An 18,791-nucleotide genomic window follows, 5' to 3' on the forward strand; every position below is an offset into this window, starting at 1 on the left:
CCCGTTTTTTAACCATCTTGACCTCGTCCTTCAGGGCTCGCAGTCCCCCGTTCCGCACATGTAAATCATTACCGGCTTTCCTGTCTCTCCGGAGCTGTCAGCGGAAAGCTTGCTTTTACGTTAGATAGAAGCCCTCCAGCTGTAAAAAATGATGAGAGTGTTGGCAAACCTTGGCGCTCGCTCCGTGGGGAGAATGGCTGTCACATCAATAGGTTGTCCACAGTTTGCAGTAAAACTAAATAGCGTCAAAGATAATGCCTGAGGGCTCCTACTAAATCCCTCATGAGCCTGCTACTAATGGCCAAATTATTGGACTTCTTATTTACAGTGAGTCACTTATGGTATATGAAGTTTTATTACATTCACTAAGCAGGAATCTGGGAGGTCTGTTTGATCACGATTGTTATTTAGTGCATATGTTATTTTGTTCGTTAGCTGGCTAGTTTGTCTATGTGTAAGTCAATCAGTTTGTTAGTTCATTTGTTCAACTGTTGGTTGGTTGGTTGGTTGGTTAATTCGCTTGTTTGCTGGCTTTGTAAGCTAGTTAGTCAATCCATCAGTTGGTTGGTTGGTGTTAGTGACTAAATTAGATTATTATCTAATTCATTACGTTGATCGGTAGTTAGTTTTCTTTGTTGGTTTGCTTGCTTGTCACTTGATCACTTTTGGTTGACTAAATGATTACTTTGCTTGTTAGTTAAGTTGGTTAGTTCATTGAATGATTTGTGCTGCTGTTTCGTCAGTGTCTGTCTGTTTAGTTGGCTTGTTAGTGTGTCAAAAACTGCTCGATGTGGCAGTTAGCACATTGGAATGAAACTGTGTCACCACGGAACATCATGAATTTTCAGTCAGACATATTTGGCTTTGTTGGAGGTCTGTTAATATTGTGTTATGTGTGTATGGAACTTAACCAGCATCAGATTATCATGTCATCCGTGTTAAAAGAGGCAATCTACTCAAATTATAATAATTGTTCCAAGATTTAGTCTGATGCGAGTGTGTCAGTGGAGATATTAGTTGTTCTTTTCCCGACATAAGAAAAAATCATTCATGTCATTTGGTCTGATTTCAAACGTGCCAGAGCTATATAATCCATCATCATAACCGCCCTGCCTTCATTCGCTCTCCCCCGGCTTGCTGTTTTTATTGCACCGGTGCGATGCTTTCATATCAGCTCATATGCTTTTTTTTTTTTTTTTTTTTTTTTAATGTCAATCAGCTCAAACTTGCAGCAGAGGCCCGAGGTTGTCTGCCAGGGGAAAAAAAACAAAAAAAACATGATTTTTCCACTGCATGTGAAGCTTTATGAGCACCGGGTGTGTGTTATTGACCCCTTCAGGTACGGCTCTAGTGGTGCAGTGGGACCACGTCCACCTGCAGGACAACTACAACCTGGGTAGCTTCACGTTCCAGGCCACGTTGCACGATACCGGTCGCATCGTCTTTGCTTACAAAGAGGTACATCCAGTTAGCTTCAGTCGTCTACGAAGGTCTGTGTTTGTCTAACTTAATCAATCAATCAATCAACTTTATTTATATAGCACCTTTCATACATTCAAAATGCAACTCAAAGTGCTGGACATCCATAATACAATAAAACATTTTTTTTTTTTAAATCCCCCCCCCTTACCCACAGACACACCCAAAATCCAACAAACACATGAAAACCACAACATGGCGGGGCACAGAAGTACCCTGTAAGGAAAGGCACCCAGGAGGAGTTCATCCACAGTGAGATGGATGAAGACCAGCCATCCCTCTCACTGTGGAGGCTCCCCCATGAGAAAACACTGGAGTTAAAAGTTTAATAACTACCAAATAAAAACATTTAAACACTAAAAGAAAACAGTTAAACACGATAGAAAAAATAAATAAATCAAAACAAAGCTACAAAACAATATAGATTAAAATAGTTAAATAAATAAAAGGGGATTAAAAAAAAAAAAAAAAAAAAGGATCCAGTACGTCTTTCTAGTGTGTGATGCATACTTAAGTTTGGTAGACTTGACTTGACTTGACTTGACTTGACTTAAGAAATAGAAATAACAGGAACAAAAGTGGGACAAAAAGGCCACGGCGCACTCATTCCTGCTGTTTCATTTGCCTTTCCTTGTCTTGCAGATCCCCGTCGAACTGTCGCAGATCAGTCCGGTCAACCACCCGGTGAAGGTGGGCCTCTCGGACGCTTTTGTGGTGGTCCACAAAATACAGCAGATACCCAGTGAGTATTCGATCGATCACACTTTGTGGGATTGCTTTTTAACATCTAGTAACCGGCGTCACTTTGGTGTTGTGGAAAGAAATTTGGAGCCAGAATCAGTTTCGTCAAGCAAAGAAAAACGATGCCAAGCGGAAGCTGATTCATTTAAAGAGATGAAAAGCATTAAAAAAAAGTCGAAATTATAAATGCGAGCAGACAGGGTGAAGTGTTGAGCCACTAGAGTTTCTGTTTTATATAAAAAGACGACACTTACCATCATTCAGCTGCCATTTTGAAGTGCTGCGGCAATGAGGACAGATGCTTTTCAAAGCATGTTTGTGTTTTCTATTTGTCAATGCTTGCGGTTGTTGCCATTTGCTTCAGACTAAAACATCAAAAACAACATTTTCCACTTTCTGCACATTCACGGTTGGGGTAATTGTTTTAACAATCCATTTGTGTGAGGGTGTAACAAGTATTTAGAAACAGGCTAAAATGTTTTCTCAATAAAATACCCACAAGCACATTGAATTGAGCATGGGCAAGCAACTAAATTCGCTGTTGTTCAGAATAACGGCCCATGGAGTCGTGCCTGATGTCATTTTTTGTACTTCTTTATATAGAAAACTTATCGAGACTAGTTGAAACATTTCCGATACAATTCTTTTATTGGATGGTCTCATTAGACTGTGCAAATTGTCTGCCAAGTGTTATCTCCAAAAATACAGAATAACGTCTCAAAAATGCAATATTACACAATATTTTTCAAAATGTATTTTTCTACACCTGCTTCTGCAGTATTTCTACATAATTCACAGCAAAATAAAATAAATAGATACTATAGAAAATCTATTTGTAATTAGTTACAACCCTTTTCGCGACAGCAGGATTGAATGCTTTGCACTTATCATCGATGTGTGACGGAAAACTTCGTTTTGCCGCAACTACCGCAACGTCTGAGTGATAGCCCGTCCCAGTTTACGCGTACAAATTTTGGTTATGTCAACAAAATTCAGCCATTTCTCTGCTAACCGCTTTCAGTAACTGGCAATGTGTGGCCTACCTTTAACTCCTGATACCTTTTTAACTCATTCACTCCCAGCTGTTTTACTGGATTTTGACTGATTTTGCAAAGGCCCACAGAATATTGTGTTCTATTTGTTGTAAAAACATGGAATCTACCAAAAGAAGGCTTAGCATCTCTTCTTTCATTAGGAAAAAAAAAATATTTTTATGTTTCCGTTTTGCAGCAATTAGCATAGAATATAGCTAAGTTTAATCATTATTCACCAATCTGTTTAAAACAGTGGGGAAAAGTGTTTTTTGCAACATGGCCCCGGTTGATCTCTTATACTCTGCTGCCAACTGCTGGCCGTTTTTGTAATAACTACTTTTGATTCAAGCGTTCTCTTCAGTTCAGAGGCTGCATGAAAGCCTTTTGTATGCTCTAGCATAAAAAAAAAATACAAAAAACGTATAAATACGTCTTTGGGAGCAAAATGAGTTAAAGGCAATAGAATCAATCCCCTAAAAGGGTTCTCCAGGGCTTTGAGCATTTTAACATAAAGGATCGATTCCATCTGTCTCCTCTTAAGTTAATACCCGTCGTGAAAATGCAAGGCTAGTAAAAAAAATAAAAAAATAAGGGGGACTCCCGTTATACACCGTCCTGAGATTGTGAGTTATTAGGGCCACAAAGCAATGAGCGTCGGTGATGGATCGCATGCATTCCACCATTTTTGACTTATGACTCCTCGCTGTTAGTGCGAATGCCCGTCAACAGCCTCTGATTTATCCGGCAGAAAATTGCCGCCTCCAGTTGGCGACGCTTAGCAAAGCGAGAGGGAGACATAAAGTGCAAAAAGTGGGCCTCCCCCATTTGACCTCATTCTGCTTCATGCTGTCTTTTCCTCTTTCTTCGGGGGTTGTTTGTCCCACTTTTCTTTTCTTTTTTTTTACCCCCTTTTTCCTCTCTCACTTCCTGCCTCGTCTTTCTCCAAAATGTAGACGTGAGACGGCGGACCATCTACGAGTACCACCGTGTGGAACTGACTAAAACGAGGATCACCAACTCCTCCGCCGTGGAATTCACACCGTTGCCCAGTAAGAGACAGTCAAGTCAAATCAAGTCAAGTCAAGTCTATTTCTATAGCCCTGACCACTTGGTCTTATCTGTCCATGTCTTGGATTTGAGAGAATGTTTCTTCTATTCCAGCGTGTCTTCAGTTCACCACTTGCGGAACGTGCGTCGCCTCCCAGGTTAACTTCAACTGCAGCTGGTGCCATCGACTCAACAGGTTGGTTGGTTGAGCTACAGGTTTTGTTTGGAAAGATGGAAAGAAATTTGGCCAATTCGATTGAAACAGGGAATATAACTTGGGGCGATTAAGATTTTTTATCATAATTAATCGCATGACTTCAATAGTTAACTCATGATTAATTGCAAAATTTATATCAGTTCTACTCGCCTGGCGTTACGGAGACATGTAAGTGCGTTGGTTCAAATCTCGTCTGGGAAATATTTTATTACCTTTCAGCTTTCAGCATTCCCACGGAATTTCTGTAGAAATGTCACTTTTGTCTAGTTAAAATTATTACTGCAAAATTTGCGTTGCGACTGGAATTCCCCCAGTACAGGCCTTCCAAGTAAGGGGCAGTCATTAATCGCACATTAAAAAAAAATCGTGACGTTAAAGGAACTTTAAATTAACTCAAAATTGACGCAATAATTTTAACACGCCTAATTAAAACGATTACAAATATGATCATTGAGCAGCACGGTAACCTAAGGGTGTCTCACTATTTTGTGGTTAAGGTTCGAATCAAGGTACCGCGTTTCTAAAACACGCATGTTAAGTTCACCCTAATAAAGAGAAGCGCTATTAAAATAGTTGAATGGCTAATATTTATTTAACTTTTTAAACATGTGATGTCCTTGAAAGTGAAAATAATAAACGTAATATTCCGTGATGGATGATCTCCTCAGGCAGGATGTTAAACAAAGCGCATTGACTGGATTGCCCTTTTATTAATATGGATGTTTTACTTGCTCTTTATGGCTCTTTTGTGTAAATACATACGGCACGTGCACTTTTGCAGACTAGCACACCGTCCACAAATCAAACTGGTTGTACATCCTGCTAATGATCTGGAAAAGAAATTATTTCCTCCAGACCGTATAAAGGTCTGGCATTCCTCTTTCCCCAAATTATTCAAATGTCAAAGATTTGCAATGTCCGGCACAGATTTTGGTTACAACTGACCGCAGCACTTTCTCCCAAGTCTTCCTTAAATCATTTAAATGCTCACTGGCCTCAGCGTCAGTAAATTTGGCGGAGCTTTATGGGATTATTTCGTAATTCTGATATTCTCTCTATTTTTATCAATAAAATGACAATTACAACGTGAGCAAACTTCCACATTCAGCAGGGGATCAAATTATGATGCACCCCACTGCTTATTTCATCTGCATTAAAATTCGTTCATGCTCAAATGGACCTCTGAGACGCTCCCAAATTTCCGACCTGCTTTGATAACACACAGTGAAGTGGTGAGCACACGATGATTACCTCCGCCACGGAATGCTATGTGACGACATTTTTTCGTTGCCATTTTTTTCCCCCCCATTCCGCACCACTCAAAACCTCAAAAGTCAATATTACAACTGCTCAAGAGGCGTAGGTGTTTCCTGGCGGCTGAAGCGGGACAAGTTTTGTTTTGCTCGCTCGGAAAAAGTTCCCCTTGACGGAGAAAACAATCAAATGGAACAGCTGAGAAACAGTTCAGAAGTCAATTGATTGTTTCTATCCGTCTCGTGCACTTTGAATGGCTTCCGTGTGAAATATTCATCTTTTTATTTTTGATTACGTGAGCGGCTCCCACGAGTTTCGTTAGTTAGGACTCACCTCGGGCCTGGCTTTTTAAACAGAGGCAAAGTCATTTATGTAAAAAAAAATAAAATAAATAACGTGGCTAATTCGTGGACGGATGCTGTTTTGCCTGTAGCTGCCATCTCATTAAGCCGCATTTTAATTAGCTACCCAAGTGTGCTTAAAACGAAAACTCGGCATGGTTCGCCCTTTTGTATCCGTATGCTTGCTTTCCTTGCAGGTTGCGCTAATTAAAAAGTACGCCCGGCCTCCTCGGATGCGCGGATAATGTGAGGCGCTGACATTTTTTTAAGAGGCACATGACTCGCGCCGGCCAAGGCTGGAGCAACGCCATGAAAAAATAGGCCAGGTGCCTTCAGTGGGGCCAATGTGCGGGCCAACATACTTAAATTGAACGAACAGAAAAACATTGACTTAAAAAAAAAAATCACTGAAATATGCCAAAGATTCATTTAAAATTCAAATTGAGAAAAGATATGCTGTAAATAAAAACAAAAAATCTCAAAAAAAAAAACACAACTGTAATTTTCCGGCAACTGTGGCGCCAGAAAAATTCTCTAAAATAACAGAAAATGACTTTCTCGTGAAAACTTTCTTTTTTGATAACTAAAGATCAGTATTTAACTGTAATTTTAACAAGTTTGCATGGAATATAACAGTATATGACAAAAAAAATAATGTGATGATTAATCTTTCAAAACATGGCGTATTATTTATACCTTCTCAAGCTCTCCCCTTTACCTTTTATTTCTCATTAGATATCCTTTCAAAATAAATGTTAATACAATGAACGCTCCCATCTAGCACATTACTGTGCTTTTTGTAGTTATTTTCACTTAAAAAATTTTTTGTCAAATTGACAAAGAAATTATGGTAAATTTGCAAATTTTTGCAGTTAATTTCTCAGTAAATATAAAAAAATATATATTTTTTTTTTAGTGTTTTAAAGTTAAATTTTTACATTTTATTCCATTAAATAACAGATAAATATTTGTGAAATTACGATACATTTGTGAACGTATTTTAACAATCAATATATGTATTTTTAATGGAGCTTTTTGTAAAAGAAATGTGTTTTTACAGTTACATTGATTTCATGATATTTTACAGCTGCCATGTCAAATCAGTTTATTTTTATAATTATATTACATTTTTAAGATAACGAAAAACTATAATAAAAACTACAATTCTGTAATATTACAATTTTTTTAAAGGATCATTGTGCAGTTTGTCACTTTTTTACTCACGACTGCCACCTCTGGCCCAAAGTGTAACTGCAGCATCTGTGTTAGGCTCCTTGATGGTACACGTGAGTACGTATCCGATCTTAACGCAAGAGCCACAGTTGACAAACGAAGACATGACGTCAGATGAGGTGAAAAAAACTCCGCCCCTCCCCTCACCAAAGAAACTGTGGACTCTACTATAAAGGGAAGATAAAAGCTGATAGATGCATTCAGAGTAAAACAGTCAGGGCTCTTTGTACTCATCTGAGCATTGGTGTGGAGCATGTATGACGTAGAAAAAGCTTTAACATTACTATTTTAAACGGCACAATGCACCTTTAACATTGCAGCTACTGTATATTTAAAACAAAACACGAAAATCGTGCTTTCTTCACGTAAGCTGCTGCACACTCTGGTCCCAAATGAGTTATTGATATTGGCCCATTTTTTGGCGCTGCCGTTCAGACGTAACAAAAGGCTGCTCGCACCACACCTGCTGCGCTCCATTTCATGCCATCGCACAGTCTGCGGCGGAAAAGTGGTGGGATTAAGGCGAGGAATCTGTCTCGCCTGGTTGATCTGATGAGGTTGATTATGTTCAGAATTGGGAGGGGTGTGGGGAAAAAAGCAGTAGGAAACTTCTTCCATCATAATATGGCGACGAAGGGAATGAAATGCGAAAGTTCTATTGGACTGCATTGTGGAGCTGGGGGGGGGGGGGGGATGGGATGTCAGCAGGGTTCAATTCACCACGGGGGGGAATTATATTTGAACTACTGGAGGATTTGAAGCTGCCGCCTCCAATACCGTCTGACTTTTGAAGCTTTTTTTGAAGTCAAAGTCACGCAAATCCACCCGAGACCACCTTTATCCCGACCTCCATGGCCTGCTGCGCTTCCTCCTCGCAGAGGGAAGACTGGAAGAAAAGAGAGGATTATTTGATTTAAAAAAAAAATGCAAACACATCCAGGTTCATTTTCAACTGCTTGCTTCAAGTATGGCCTTTAAATCTCTGAAATCGACTCATTTTCACTGATAGCTTGTCCTCTTCACTTAGATGTTCCAGTGGATTTGACCGCCATCGGCAGGACTGGGTGGACAACAGCTGCCCAGATGAGGTCAGAGAATGGGATCAATATTTTAAACAAAATTCATCATCAAGAATCATAAGAAGTTAGCCAGAGACAATACTTGCAATATACTAATAGTTAACTCTTTTATTGCCACAAAAAAAACTTTAACATGACAAAGGCTTTGATCATTTACATCAATCCATCCATTTTCTTGACCACTTATATTTGCTCAGATTTTGTCATGTTTCATTGTAATTTCATACACCGGCAGCCCAATGAAAATCGAATGCTGCCATCTGCTGGCCATAGTTAGTGTTTTTGATTCCACAACCCATTGACCAGGCAGCGGTGCACTTAGACATTGCACTGCCCATTGATTAAAAAAAAAAATAATAGTTGTCGTCATTTAACGTTTATGGCAGCATACATCATGAATTTACTAATTGTTATTAAACGTTTTTGGCGGTCAAGGAGTAAAAGAAGGAGTCAACCCTATTTTTTATTTTTTTTTTGACAATAATGTTCCATGCAGCCCCACTAGTCTAAATATGTATTCTGGTTAATTTTGTGTTAGTGGAATATGAGTTATGGAAGAAAAATCCAGCCATTTTGCCACTTGCTGTCGACCGAAGATGACCGTCATTGTTGCTCAACAACCAATCACAGCTCAGCTTCAGAAAACAGGTTGCCTGAGCAACTGTGATGTCATCTTCAGTCGACAGCAAGCGTCAAAATGGCCGCCCCTGAGTTGAATAAAAATGGCTGGATTTTGCTTCATAACTCATATTCCACAAATGAATATACGGAATGTCATGTTAGTCTCACATATTCTTGTCAAGAAATGTTTAAGGTTGTCTTCCACTTTAACAACAATAATCAAGCAATCTTTGATACCCTGACTGTCAGGAAAAGCACCTGGTAAAATCCTAGTAATTCTTGTCTAATGTGTTTGCAGACAAAGGACAAAATGTGCGACATGATTGACACCACGTATCTGTACCCCTTCACCACATCTGTTGGCGCCAAGACCACGCCCAGAAGCAAAGATGCCCCACCGTCCACTGCACAGCCCCCAACCAGCGCTCCAACTGAAGGTGCATTTGCCTTGTTATGATTACCGGACATCCTCCTTATTGCTAGTCATGTTTTGCACACAAGCTCCATTTGGGTAATCTGCTGTGTGTCTTTTGTCTCACATCTTCTCCCCTTAAAACTCTCGCATGTCCCTCTGAGAGAGTTTTGAGTGAAAGGTTTACGGGGGTCACGCTTTGATATTGCGGCGTTAAGTGTGATGATCCGCCGCACCCCGGCGGGAGGTTCTCTCTCATGCAAATCCAGTGTGAAAGGCACATTCTTTTGCTGATGTTAGTAAAATGGACAAGGTGTCCTCCAAAGTTTGTTCTTTTCTTTTTTTTTTTCGGTGTCCGTAGAAGTTAAAGTTGGGTCAATAATCCTGCTGACCTTTCAGTACTTGGAAGTAGAGTTGCTCAAAAATAATAAAAATGATAATTAAAATTATTTTGGCAATAATTGAAAAAACAATTATTCAAACGATGATTTCGTTTTTGGTACAAAAGAAAATGTTCAAGCATTTAAAAATATTAAGACCAATTAAAACATTATCTATCATTATGTAAGTTCCGTATGGACCAAACAGAATTTATAATAATATGTATTCGTAATAATATTTATTTATTTATTTATTTATTCATTCATTTATTTATTTATGTTGGCAAAAACAACTTGAAGTTGGAGTACAGCATGTGCACTGTGCAGAACGATAAAAACATAAAAAAATACAAATAAAAACCAAAAAACAAATCAAATATATTAAGTAAAATAAAATTATTCGAAACACTATAATTATACAAGTTCCTTTTGGATGACAAAATGTATCAAACTATTTTTTTTTTCTTTTTGTTTTTGTTTTGTTTTGTTTTTAAAGGTGCAAAAAAAACAAATCAAATATATTAAAACAAATAAAATTATTTGAAAAACTATAATTATACAAGTTCCTTTTGGATGAAACAAAATTTATTAAACTAGTTATTATTATTATTTTTCTTTTTAAATGTGCAAATGTATAAATCAACAAGTCAAAAATTAGTATGAATAATATTTTTTACAATTATGCTGATTTTGTAATTATGGAGTGTATTTATAAAAATAAGCTATAAAAATAATTATACAAATAATTGAAATTATAATTTAATTATGATTAATTACACAGCCCTACTTGGAAGTAACTGTTAAAATGTGGGGGATGGTTTGAGACAGGTCATCAGAAGCAATACCCCGATTAGAGCTGTCAAAATTAATCGATTAATTGACTAGTAAGCTGTTATAAAATTAATCGACAACAATTTTAAGAATCCCGTTATCGTTTGGAGCCTTTTTTTTTATTTTAATTGTCCAAATCCTCTGATTTTCAGCATATCAAGAGTAATTGTGGACTGATTGCTGTAGTCATTCATGAAAGATTATCTTCTGTGTTTAATCAACCCCGATAATCACAACCATAACTTAGGTTGTTGATCTCGTAATGCCTATCCTCTCACCAGACATTAGTACAATTTTTTTTTCGAAATTAACAGAATTATTTGTTTTTTCCCCGAGTGGCTTCTGTCCCGTTCCACAGACGTCCATTATCCATATTCATGCTCGCTTAATCGAGCTTTGGATTGGCTTTAACTAGCTGCTTGTTTACATGAGCCCGTCTCATTTTCTAACTTCAGATGCACCAAAGCGTGTCTGGAAATTTACATGAGCGATCCTTTTGAATTAATTTGTTGAGCGAAACACGTCTGGTGGCGCTTCATTTGCATACGGGTGAATCCTTATGTGTGTTTAAGTGTCTGCGTGAAGAAGTGGGTCGCGCCACATTTCCATACTTCACACGTACATTTAACATAATACCCTGAATTATACATGTTGGACCTTTATAGTTGAAGAATACATTTTTAATCAAGTGTGAATTATTACCTTGGGGGAGCCATTCGTTGGAAAAACAAACTACAGAGAGAAATATTGATTATGTTGTCTGACTGATTTGTTTGTGCCCTCGCAGATGATACCAAGATTGCGCTGCATCTCAGAGAAAATCAAGGTATGTGCTTCATGTTGTCACCGCAGTGTTTATGGATGCTTCGTTTTTTTTGTTTTTTTTTTTACCCGAGTCAGCAGGGTTTTTTTTCTTGGAGGATGCGACGCCGGCTGCTGAGAAGCCTTTTCCGACATTATCACTCAATACACAAGTAGCTAGGAACAATATTCCAAGTGGTACTACAAGTACTTGAGTACTTTGTAAATCGAAGTAATCAGCGCCACGTATGCCGCAGTTATGACCTTCAGACTGCTCAGTTTGAGTCGTTCTTGGAATCCCATCGGCCACATTTAAAGAAGGCTCATCTTTAAAACATGGCGGCGCCGCCGCACAACACTGCACTGCTTTTATTGGATTCATTTGAGTCCACCGCCATTTACTGTGTCTTCAGGCTCAAGGCCGCATGAGACTCACATCAGGGCGAAATTAATCTGCAAGCATTTTAAGAGGACATCTTTGACGCTTTACAAGCACAAATGATGTGTCTCAGGAAATGCGGTGCATCTGGAAAGTGTTCACAGCAATTAATTTTTGTGAATATATTCATTCTTTGGCGTCTCATTAGATTTTATTTTTTTTACTTGTTTTAAAAAGTTGTAGACATTATGAGATTGTGTGTAAAATCTTAAGGATTTTCTAAAAGATTTTTTTATTAATTAAGATCAACAATATGTGGAAAAATACATCTATATTTTTTTTATTCAGCACAATAAAATGTGGAGGAAAAAAAAAATATATATATATATAATATTTTAATTCAGCACAACAAAATGTGGGGGAAAGTATTTTTTGATTCTGAACAACAAAATTTGGGAAATAAAATATTTTTAAAACATATATATATATATATATATATATATATATATATATATATAATTTTTTTTTATTCAGCACTACAAAATGTGGATTTTTTTTTAATTCAGAACAACAAAATGTGTGGAAAAAAATTGTTTAATTCAGCAAAACAAAATGTGGAAGAATCTATATATTTTTTTCTATTCAGCACAGCAAAATGTGGGGAATAAAATATATTTTAAAAATGTATTTTTTTTAATTCAGCTCAACAAAATACGGAAAAATATATCTATATATTTGTAATCCGGCACAACAAAATGTGAAAAAAAAAAGATTTTTAAATTCAGAACAAAATGTGGGGATTTTTTTTCAGCACAACAAACTGTGCAAAAATATATATTGTGGGAAATGTTTTTTTTTTTTTATTCAGCACAACAAAATTTGTGATTTATTTATTTTTTTTCCAGAACACCAAAATGTGTGGGAATTTTTATTTTTTTAATTCAGCAAAACAAAATGTGTGTGTGTGTGTGTGTGTGTGGGGGGGGTGTTAAATGTTCGTTAATTCTGCACAAAATGTAGAAAGTATTTATTATTTATTTTCTCTCTCTATTTTTTGGATTCAGCACAACAAAATGTATAAAAAGAGACACGCTGTGAATACGTTCCAACATGTTACTTTGTAATAAGGAAGAGAGGACCCATTTAGCGCTGCTTGGCATTCGTCTTCACAGATGTCAAGATCCCGCAATGGGAACCAGTATCAATCTGCTCGTTTAAAGGAAGCAGAGCACATTTACCTCCTGCAGGTTGGACAGCTGCTCCGTCGTCGGAATCCCCATCAGCCCCGCCCGGCTGCTAACAGCCTGTAGCATCGCTTTTAAATGTGAATGCAATTCAAGAGCCTGTTGTACAGCTTTGATTGTTAAGTGGGCCGGAAATCAATGAAACCGGCTGATTTAATGGCGATCTCCGTGGAGGCTATACTGTAGCTGCTAATTAAAAGCACAACAGGAGGAGAAATATTCCATACTGATTGCTTCCAACATGTTTTGCTTTTTCAAGGTGTGCTCGCTAAACAGTCACAATCCTGAATGCTGTTTCCATGAGGGAATTTCAAAAGCGGGGCAAGGCTGACTTTAGATCTTTGTCAGCATCCAGGAGAGCCCCACCTCCTCATCCTCCTCTTGTGTGGAATGTATAGCGTTGACCTTGACTTGACTTGACATTCGTTCTTGCTTACACGTGCGGAAGCGCTGCAGCTCATGAATCGCTAACGAGAGCCCGTTTGCGTTAAGCCAAGCATCCTCTATGTGACCTTTTGAAAAAAAAAAAAGTATCCCAAAGGACATCAAACCACCACAACGTTTCCATTCAATCGTTGCAAATTACTTTGAATTTCTTATTTTTAATGAGGTCAATTAATTTTCATGTTTATTATGGTGAAAATCCAGCTTGATCTTATCTGAGCCTGACAAGACAAGTAAGGTTGGACACCGAGTGCCCCCAGCTGGCTGACAGGAGAACAGCACCACAACCTATTTTGTTCATACTTATTTTTCTCTGTTTCAAATAAAGTTGTATGAAATGAATTAGCAATTCTTCTACTTTTGCTACTACCAATTAGGGGTGTCAAAATTAGTGTAAATTTTTAGTTAATTTAACCCTAATAGTTTTTTTCAACACACAATTAATTCCAGACAAATGTAATAATAATGCATATATTTGTGGAGACTGGGGTTATAATTTACAATTTTAAAAAATGAGCAGAATTTCACAAGTTACTTTATGTTCAAGATTAGGTAGCTCTTATTATGAAAATAAAAATGCATTGAGCTGTCGCCAACGTATTACAAATACAATTATGCCATCTAGTGGCAGAAAAATGATCTAGACACAAATCAATATCAAAGTCGTTTTTTTTTTTTTTACAGTACAGTGTTCCCTCGTTTATCGCAGATGTTTCGTTAAAAAAAAAAAAAAAATTCCCGTCAATTATATATATTTTTTCGTTTGTTTTTTTTGTTTTGGTATGATTTTTACTTTATTAGAAATGCTTTTTCATTCATCATATATTTTCTTTTTGCATTTACATTTGGTTTTTTTTTACATTAAAAGCATGTTTTTTTTTTTATTTACTTATTACTGTCCAGTATATCTTTTAACTCAATTTTATGAATCATTATGAAATTGCTGTATCAGTGACTAAAAGATGCAGCCAAATTTCTATTAGTTTAACTTTTTTCCACCTTTATATAAGCGTATGAAACTTATTAAAAAAACAAAAAAAAACATGTATTGTACATTTTATTTTATTGTACATTTAGAACGGATATAAAATTTGTCATTAATTGTGAGTTAAGTATTGAAGTTATGCAATTAATTACATTTTATTTATTTATTTTTTATTAATTTTTTGTTATTCTTATTTTTTTATTGTATTTATTTATTTTATTTTTTTATTTTTATGTATATATTTTTCATTTAATTTTTTATTTTATTTAATTTTTTATTTTATTTATTAATTAATTGTGAGTTAGGTGTTGAAGTTATGCAATTACGACATTTTATTTATTTATGTATTTTTATCGTATTTATTTATTTGGTTTATGTTTTTCTTTTTTCTTTTTATATATTTTTTTTATATTATTATTTTATTTTTTATTTTTTTATTAATTGTGAGTTAGGTATTGAAGTTAGGGAATTAATTACGACATTTTATTTAATTTTTTTCAATGTATTTTTTGTTTTTATTTTTATTTTTTTATTGTATTCATTTTTTTTTTTTTGTATATATTTTTTATTTAATGTAATTTTATATTGTATTTATTTAATTAATTAATATTTTTTTTTAAATTGAACATTTTAATCGCCTCACACTCCTTGCAGTTGCAATGACTCCTGTTTGGCGTGTTTGCAGTGATGCCAGCAGACAGCATGGCGGACCGCACGACGGGCGCGCACCCCCTGCATACGGGTTTGATCCTGGGCGTCCTGCTGGTGATGCTCATCATGGTGGCGGGCGTGATGGTCACCGTCTACATCTACCATCACCCGACGTCGGCCGCCAGCCTCTTCCTCATCGAGGTGACGAAAGAAATCGATATTTTCTATCCAGAACTGCGGCCAGAATTAGTCATCGTCATAATTTGATGTCTCCTCAGAGACGGCCGAGCAGGTGGCCGGCCATGAAGTTCCGCCGCGGCTCGGGCCACCCGTCCTACGCCGAGGTGGAGCCGGCGGGCCACGAGAAGGAAGGTTTCATCGTGTCCGAGCAATGCTGAGGGCCAAATTCCGGGGCCAACGTCGTCATGCACCGGGGCCATCCCGGATCCGGAGAACGGACTCGTTTTGCCGAGCAACTGAGGAGGCGGATGCCACGGAAGGACAACATGGCTGCCTTGACTGCATCAGGAGGGAGTGACACCATAGAGACGTGTTTTCAACAACAATGTGTGAATGAGTTGACTCTTTATTGTTGCTGGGGTTCTACAATAATAGGCTTTGAATGTCCATCCGGTTCTGACTTTATTAGCTTTTTCTTTGCACTGCATGTTTTCACGTTTTGTTTTGTGTGTTTTTTTTAAATCACCACCCCCAACTGCTTTTTAATGTCTCTCCAGCGGTTATCTGCATAATTAACCTGCACAGCCGACATCATCTATCACACCCAAGTCCAGAGAACCATGATTTCATTTGATTTTTTTTTGTTTTGTTTAGTTTTTACTCTGGTAATGCTGAACAATAATAATTACGCTACAAAATAAGGTAGTAAATGTTACGATAAATTAAAAAGCCACATTTTCGCTATAAAACTTACAATACTTTGAGAATGAAGTCCAATTTTTAAGGGGAATGGTGACTATTACTATTGTAATAGTAACTAGACTCAGTGCAATTTCTGTAGAAATCTGAATGCTAATAGCTTAATGCTAAGAGTTGAATGCATGTGGAATGCTTATGAAGTAAATTGAGAGATAAATTATGAAATTATAACCTCCTGGTTACTGGACAATGCGCTTTACCAACTGTGCCACCGAGCAGTATCGGACACCTGGTAATAATGATAAGTTATATGTATGGAAGTGGGCGTGGAAAGTGAGACTTAGAAAAAGTTAAATGACTGTCCCATTGAAAATGAATGGGGAAAAGTTGATATTAAATGTTGAATTCTGCAAATACTGTAAGTAATGTGGAATCAGACTATATATATATATATATGTGTATATATATATATATATATATATATATATATATATATATATATATATATAGAGAGAGAGAGAGAGAGAGAGAGACACAGACTTTATTAGTATTTTTAAATATACCGTTTCATTTTTCGAACAACCCGGCAGGTATTTTTCAATTGAAAAAAAGTAAAACTTTTGCTGGGGAAAAAAAAAACAGCTTTAATTCTCTCTCCCTTCTTATGAGAGTCTAACCTCAACCTAAAAAATAGGACGTCATTCTCATAAGATTACAATTTTAAAAAAAATTTAAAAAAAAACTTTCTCAAAGTACTTTGTAGGTACAATTTTCTTCTTTTCAGCATGATCCCAATACACTTTTTGAAATAATTTGAAATTGGTTCCAATCCAATCAAATGGATAAAGTTGCATTTATGTACTTTTTTTTTTTTTTGTACGTCTTTGCTATCGTGCCATTTTGTGTCTGAGAAGTTTGCACTTTTTTTCCATCTTTTTTTTTTTTTTTTTAAACATGTGGTACTAATGAAAAGAACGACAAGACAGGCGCTTGTGAGTGTGTATGACCAATCTATTTTCTTATTGTGTGTGTGATTGTGTACAAAAAACAAAAAAACGAAAAACAAAAAGAGGGTTTCTAGTTGCAGTTGGGTTTCCACCAGATGTCTGTGCACAGATGAATCAATTGTTCATTGATAGCCTGATGAACGCACTGGTCCTTGCTTTTGATTCCGATGCTTTTGTTTGGACAGTGTGCTGTTTTCCTTTGTTTTAATTGGGTGGAGTGTTCGTTTCCTACGTTCTGATTGGACAGCATGAATGCAGTACTTCCTCACACATGAAATGTACAGTACAATACACATATACCACCGCCAAAACATTTGCAGATTCAGGTAATTCATGGCAAACATTTTAAGTACGATTGCACAGTAGACGGGGAAGAATATTTTTATAAGTGTCCTTTTCTACTGCGTGAAACAATTCCAGTCTTTATTTTCACACATCAGCTTCTGGGTATATATGTACTATTTTTAACACGGATTTCAGAAATCAGCCTACTCACTAAGCTGAAATTCTACTGACAATATGTGCAATGTAACACTTTTTAATGTTCAAATGAAAGAAATCGCCCATTTTTGAAAACTTTTGCCATGACCAAAGACCATCTTGTGTACGTGTAGCTAAACCTGTCACATAATTTAACCATTGTCTAATAAATAGCTTGAAATTGGTTATCACAATTGTGCTAATTTAAGAGGTTGTTGCGAAATTAAGCATTTGAATATTCTCCTCGTCCAAATTATGGTGCTCAAAAGTTGAGAGGAGTCTGGCTTCGGACCATGGGATAGTGGAGCTCCACCGGAAACACTTTAAAACTTTAAAACATATAACATAAGGAAGTTTAAAATAATAAAAACACTTAATTAAAGCTGTTTAAAAGTCCCTAATCAAACGGAAAAGAAAAAAGTTTTTAACCTGGATTTAAAAGCATTTACACTCGGGGCTGACTTCACTTCTGTTGGCAGCCTATTCCATCTGTGTGCAGCATAACAGCTAAATGCAGCTTCACCATGTTTGCTTCGAACTCTGGGTTCCACTAGTTGGCCCAAGTCTGAAGATTTCAGAGCCCTGCTGGGTTTGTACTCCATCAGCATTTCTTGGATATATTCAGGACCCAAACCATTTAGTGATTATAGACGAGTAGCAGAACTTTAAAATCGATTCTACAGCTGACTGGGAGCCAGTGTAAATCCTTAAGTACTGGAGTAATATGTTCTGATCTTTTTGTTTTGGTCAGAACTCGAGCTGCAGCGTTCTGAATGAGCTGCAATTGTCTCATGTTCTTTTGAGAGAGTCCAGTCAGAAGACCGTTAAAATAATCTAGTCTGCTGGAGATAAAAGCATGGATAAGCTTCTCTTGGTCTGCGTAAGGCGTTTTATAAAAAAAATAAAAATAAAAAGGCCACGTATAGTAAGGCGTTTTATTTATTTATTTTTAAACGACCATAGTATAGTAAGGTGTTTTATTTTTTCTAAAAAAAAAACGACCATGTATATTAAGGCGTTTTATTTTTGGAAAAAAAACGACCATGTATAGTAAGGCGTTTTATTTTTTTTAAAAACGACCATGTATATTAAGGCGTTTTATTTTTGGAAAAAAAACGACCATGTATAGTCAGGCGTTTTATTTTTGGAAAAAACGACCATGTATAGTAAGGCGTTTTATTTTTTGAAAAAAAAACGACCATGTATAGTAAGGCGTTTTATTTTTGGAAAAAAAACGACCATGTATAGTAAG

General features: G+C 36.6%; 1 protein-coding gene across 2 annotated transcripts in view; it reads left to right on the plus strand.

Moving 5' to 3' along the window:
• plxdc2b (plexin domain containing 2b) overlaps positions 1-17,727 on the plus strand; it is a 59,514-nt gene extending 41,787 nt beyond the window's left edge. For both annotated transcript variants that reach the window (XM_077509452.1, XM_077509451.1), the window contains 9 exons: positions 1,340-1,458; positions 2,122-2,221; positions 4,208-4,303; positions 4,416-4,497; positions 8,374-8,434; positions 9,345-9,483; positions 11,457-11,495; positions 15,208-15,374; positions 15,452-17,727. In XM_077509452.1, coding sequence (XP_077365578.1) covers positions 1,340-1,458; positions 2,122-2,221; positions 4,208-4,303; positions 4,416-4,497; positions 8,374-8,434; positions 9,345-9,483; positions 11,457-11,495; positions 15,208-15,374; positions 15,452-15,571 — 923 coding nt within the window. In that variant the 3' untranslated portion in view covers positions 15,572-17,727. The remainder of the gene's footprint in view (positions 1-1,339; positions 1,459-2,121; positions 2,222-4,207; positions 4,304-4,415; positions 4,498-8,373; positions 8,435-9,344; positions 9,484-11,456; positions 11,496-15,207; positions 15,375-15,451) is intronic.
• Positions 17,728-18,791: the final 1,064 nt, after the last annotated feature.

This window comes from Festucalex cinctus, chromosome 20 (genome assembly GCF_051991245.1).
Source record: "Festucalex cinctus isolate MCC-2025b chromosome 20, RoL_Fcin_1.0, whole genome shotgun sequence".
In the NCBI taxonomy this organism is placed as follows: Eukaryota; Metazoa; Chordata; class Actinopteri; order Syngnathiformes; family Syngnathidae; genus Festucalex; species Festucalex cinctus.